This window comes from Pistacia vera, unplaced genomic scaffold (genome assembly GCF_008641045.1).
Source record: "Pistacia vera cultivar Batoury unplaced genomic scaffold, PisVer_v2 Contig869, whole genome shotgun sequence".
Taxonomy (NCBI): Eukaryota; Viridiplantae; Streptophyta; class Magnoliopsida; order Sapindales; family Anacardiaceae; genus Pistacia; species Pistacia vera.
The window spans coordinates 150,429-155,708 of NW_022196744.1; the positions used below are offsets into that span (position 1 = coordinate 150,429).

General features: G+C 34.4%; 1 protein-coding gene across 2 annotated transcripts; it reads left to right on the forward strand.

The window, feature by feature from the left end:
- Positions 1-1,540: 1,540 nt before the first annotated feature.
- On the forward strand, positions 1,541-4,897 carry LOC116118996 (alcohol dehydrogenase-like 7). 2 transcript variants are annotated; one of them, XM_031404953.1, is made up of 10 exons: positions 1,541-1,725; positions 1,849-1,985; positions 2,079-2,125; positions 2,461-2,786; positions 3,342-3,424; positions 3,527-3,602; positions 3,766-3,830; positions 4,092-4,187; positions 4,365-4,529; positions 4,602-4,897. In XM_031404953.1, the coding sequence occupies exons 1-10, from the start codon at positions 1,671-1,673 to the stop codon at positions 4,716-4,718; spliced, it is 1,167 nt and encodes a 388-aa protein (XP_031260813.1). In that variant the 5' UTR covers positions 1,541-1,670; the 3' UTR covers positions 4,719-4,897. The 2 variants fall into 2 exon arrangements, with proteins under 2 accessions (XP_031260813.1, XP_031260814.1); XM_031404954.1 differs by having other exon boundaries at positions 1,870-1,985.
- The last annotated feature ends 383 nt before the right edge of the window (positions 4,898-5,280 follow it).

Consider the following 5,280-nt stretch of genomic DNA (forward strand, 5'->3'; position numbering starts at 1 on the left):
ATATTCAAAAAAAACTTGGAGGAGCCTCCAAACGTGCATATGATTTCTTAAACTCTAGATTAATTTTTTACAGATTCTTGTTTGGTATAAGCTATAAAATTGTACCCTGATCTTGGTTCTATGGAACGATTCTTGTTATTATTGTTTTTGTTTTTCATTGCCTCAATGGATTGTTTCCTAATAGGTATTCGGACCTCGGTTTCGGTTCTTGTTTTGATTCCCAGTTCTAGCATTATACAAACCAGAACCGAATCTGAAAACTCCCAATTTCAATCTTCCAGAACCGGTGGGTGGATATTTGTTGGTTTCGATTTTACCTTTTACCTATACTCATTCCTACGCTTTAGTAACAGGATAGGCACTTACCACACTCACCTCAATTATTAAAAAAACAATAATTAGAATCTCCAAGCATGTGAATTGTACTTAATAAGATTCCTATAAATATTTTATGTTAATCATGGATCACGTATGTCATATTTTATGCAAATATGAGTGTGAGGCGAGAAAAATATCTTAATCTATCTATCTATCAAAGTGTATATTTATATTTAAATAATACTATACTCATAAATACTTTTATACATATTGATTTATAATGGATCAACTTATATCGTCCAATAGTTTAATAATGAATCCCGTATCGTAAATTGTCATATAAGGCTAGTAAAAGGTGTTACTGAGATATGTTTGTGATGACAGGGTTATTGTTTATATTTACACGAAATCATTTATTGGAATATCAAATCAATCAAATCAATGGTTTTATATTTTACATGAAATATTTATTTTATAATCTTATCATGAGATATAAAGTAACTCCAACGCAAGACTTACGTTGGGCATAGGGAATTAGGGATAAACAGGCTGGTGTGGTGATCATGAGCCATGATTATTGTCGTTGATTAACTTCTACATAATTCCATATTAGCCAGGATTAGCTTTCTCATCCACTGTTTTGAAGTGATAAACGTCTGAATATAAGAGAGTCAATACACCATAAATGCCTCCACCAATACATAGTAGACATTGTATTATTAATAAGCGAAATCGTCCTAGTCGCTTTAACAAAAACATTTGAATAAACAACTACCCACCTGACCTCTCCCTGATTTGGCAGGTAACATTGAATTTCTGAACGTATGTTATAGAGTCATATGATTATTCAAATCCATACGTCAGCATGCAGATTCTTGTAATTTGACGATACACAGCCACCACGCACAAAAGACAAAAACTCACGGTAGCCAAAGTTGTACACTTGCTTATTGACAGCGACTTAACAAGTGTCTTCCCCAACTGGGTAAACAATTATTAAAGATAACTACCCTTTAAAATTCACCCAGAGGTTGCAGCCATGGAAGAAGCAAGCAACCGCCGTTGACTTGTATATAATACAAGTTTCTATACTATAATAATTTTGATCAATAAGGTTATTAAAAGGGTAGTTAAAAGGAGACGTGATCTGATGATAATCAATAGGTGGAGCCGGCGAGGCATTGAAGTCAATAAAAAAAAAATGCTGATATAGTCCTCTTAGTTTGGCGGTCAGATTCACGTATTGAATAAAAAAAAAAACTCAAGTTGTCTCGTTTCTCCCTGCAACAGTTATCGCCATTGTCAGTTGCCAAAGAGGAAGCTAAGAGATCTCTATTTCTCTACTTTACGGCATGGATAGCGACAATTTGTCACGTACAACCGCAGGGAAGCCGATTCGATGCAGAGGTAGTTTTCATACTATCAGTTATATATTAGTGTTTTTCATATTTGTTTTCAAGACTACGAATTTGGCGTGCATTTTCATTTTATCCTCTCCTTATTAAAAAAAAAAAAAAAAAAAAATTGCAGCTGCCATTGCTCGCGTGCCAGGGGAGCCTCTAGTAATAGAAGAGATTCTAGTGGACCCGCCAAGTTCCCATGAAGTTCGGATTCGAATCATCTGTACAGGTCTCTGTTACAGCGATATTACTTTCTGGAAAATGAAGGTATCCCATTAAACACTTCACATTGTCTTTACTTCTTTCATGTTCTTATTTTTAATACGTTTTTTTTTTTTTTTTTCTCCTTTTGGCTTGAAGGATTATCCTGCTGTTTTTCCAAGAATTCTTGGTCATGAGGCCATCGGGTAAGACTGATATCTTTCATTTTCTTTTGGATTTGATTTCAATAGAAAAGAGCTCCTTTTCTGGTTTATTTTTTGGAAACCTTTCCATTAAAGGATTCAACTGGATTTACAATTTCGAGTTGTGAACAGAGTTGACTTTTGATTTATTAGCAGTTTCCAATGGCTTTTCAAAATATTGTTTCGATTTTGTTCTTTTCAGGAATTCTTAATATCACAATTAAGTATACCGTATAATCATGAATGAGTTAATTATTGAGTTTGTTGTTACGAAATGAACGTATGAGGGATCAAGATAAGCTGATATGTTGTCTAATCAATCGATGTTTGTTTTGCAGGAAGGTGGAAAGTGTGGGGGAGAATGTAAATGAAGTAGCAGAAGGAGATATTGTGATACCATATTTTCTAGCAGATTGTAGTGAATGTGTAGATTGCAAATCAAAGAAGAGCAACCTATGTTCAAAATTCCCCTTCAAGGTTTCTCCTTGGATGGCTAGATCCGAGACAAGCAGATTCACAGATCTCAAGGGACAAACTTTACATCATTTTTTATTTGTTTCAAGTTTTAGTGAGTATACTGTGGTAGACATTGCTAATTTTGTAAAAATTGACCCCGAGATCCCTCCAAATATGGCATGCCTCCTAAGTTGTGGAGTATCAACAGGTACTATTCACTGACTCTCATGTATTTGAAAATGTCACTGACAGTTTATGCTTGGAGTATGCTACTTTCTCATGTAATATTATAACTTCTGATAGCTTTTCTGTTCTCTCTTTTTTGGCTGTTGTGAGATCTCTGTTTTCTGCTGTTTTCAATTCTTCCATGATTCAATCAAATTTGGAATTGCCTTGGTCCATTGGTACCTCAGCTGCTTTATTGGAATTCTTTTAAAATTCTCAATGATCTCTTGAAAATTTAATTCTAGTTGGAAAAAAAGCACTTATTTTTGGTTTTTATATGCATGTTTATAAGTATACTGGTTGTTTGAATATGATAATATGTCTGCTCTGTGGGCTCTTTGACAGCTGAACCTACGAAAATTCCCTTATCACATTTTAAGGGATAATTTTCTTTCCATCTTTCTTGTGATGTAAGTAACATTCATCTAGCCAACTTCTGATCAAATCAAAGTTTATTGAATGCACTTTGTTGAAAGCTCTGTATTAAAGCTGTATGAATAGTGGGATTCCAGCATTTACTGTAGTTTGGGTTTTGTAGGGGTTGGAGCTGCTTGGAGAACAGCAAACGTGGAGGCTGGATCAACTGTTGTCATATTTGGGCTGGGATCAATTGGATTAGCTGTATGATTTAGTAGATTTTTCTGTTATAATATTCCTCATATCTGGCAATTCAAATATGGCACACTGATGGAAAAAGGCTTATAGATATATTTCGGTATTTAGGTTGCAGAGGGAGCAAGACTATGTGTTGCTACTAGAATTATTGGTGTCGACTTGATTCCAGAGAAATTTGAAATCGGTGAGTGAAATTTATATGCAGTTTTTGACTTAGGTTTTGGAGAATTGAGTATACTTTAAGTGATGAATGAATTGGACATGCTTACATATGATCTCAACCATTTTATTAACTGACAATTAATTTCTTGTGTGCTGGTTGACTTTATCTTTTCTCATCGATGTAGGAAAAAAGTTTGGAGTCACAGAATTTGTTAATGCTAAAAGTTGTGGGGATAAATCAGTAAGCCAGGTCTTCCTCTTAATCCATGATCTCTCTTTGTACTTCTGATTTTCAGTCAGAGCATTCATTGCCATGACAATGTATATCCTTTTGTCGATTAGATCTTGTGCTTCAAGTGGTTCTTCATAATATTTATTAAGGGAATATATTATGATTATCTAAGAGATCATCAAAAGTGGTTTTATGAAGTTGATCTTGAGTTTCACAGAAATGTTGAGATATAACTATTTTTACTCATGTTAAGCTGTGGTTTTTAATCAATTTGAGCAGGTAATCAATGAGATGACAGATGGAGGTGCAGATTACTGCTTTGAGTGTGTTGGTTCTTCATCCTTGGTGCAAGAAGCATATGCTTGCTGCCGAAAGGTCTGCCTCTTCACTCACTCACTCTCTCTCTCTCTTGCTCACAAGATGATCTAGAGAAAGAGACACCCAACAGTAGAATGATGGGTTGTTTACATCATAGAGATACACTTTACCATTCTAAAACTTGAGATTCGTTAGTTTGAATAATCTTTATCTTTCTTTTTTATGCAACTTTAGGGATGGGGTAAGACAATTGTGTTGGGAGTGGACAAGCCGGGAGCACAGGTGACCTTAAGCTCTTTTGATGTTCTTCATAGTGGAAAAATTCTGATAGGCTCATTGTTTGGAGGACTCAAAGCTAAAACCGATATTCCAATTCTGTTGAAACGTTACATGGACAAGGTAATTTTGACAGTTGCTCTGAGTTTCTTGCCTGGCTATCTTGATTGAGAAACCTAATGAATTTCTTTTCAGGAATTACAACTGGATGAATTTGTCACACATGAGATGAAGTTTGAAGACATCAATAAAGCCTTTGATTTACTTATTCAAGGAAAGTGTCTTCGATGTGTGATATGGATGGACGAATAAGGGAGTTTTTCCTTTGTTTCTTTTTTTGCGTGCCTCCAACATTTACTGCTTTTGTTTCAGTGAATTCCTTTTCAGTTCTCGTGCTTATGTATGTAAGATTCTCAATTGTTTGAATAATTGACACAATCTTCTGGACTTAGTTTCAAAAATCAATTTAATGTAATACAGTACTAGATTTATCAGCATATTAAAGTCATTACTGATACGAAGGCTCAGTAAATTTATACAACCCAAAATGCCTCAGTCGTTAATTATACCCTCAAGATTTACCAATGCTTGGAATTATAACATTTTTATCTCCAAAATATTTTAGCTAGAACTTATAATATATCATATTCCATTCTTCATGCGAACGCATGTGAAAGGACCATACTTCCAGCCCAGATAAAGTAAGGCCTACAAGAAGAACAAGGGGAACTTATAACTCTGAAAACTGAAGAAATCTACATGTGAAGAACNTCTTATTTCACATATTAATTTATTGTGCATATATATATATATATATTGCATGTGAAATATCTGAATGATACGGGTTATCAAAAGATCAAATCATTAAAGCATT

Coding starts and splice junctions, on each gene's coding strand:
- LOC116118996 (XM_031404953.1), top strand. CDS start 1,671: ATGGATAGCGACAATTTGTCACGTACAACCGCAGGGAAGCCGATTCGA. Junction 2,787..3,341: donor AAGTTGTGGAGTATCAACAG/GTACTATTCACT, acceptor TGGGTTTTGTAG/GGGTTGGAGCTGCTTGGAGA. Junction 3,603..3,765: donor TCCAGAGAAATTTGAAATCG/GTGAGTGAAATT, acceptor TCATCGATGTAG/GAAAAAAGTTTGGAGTCACA.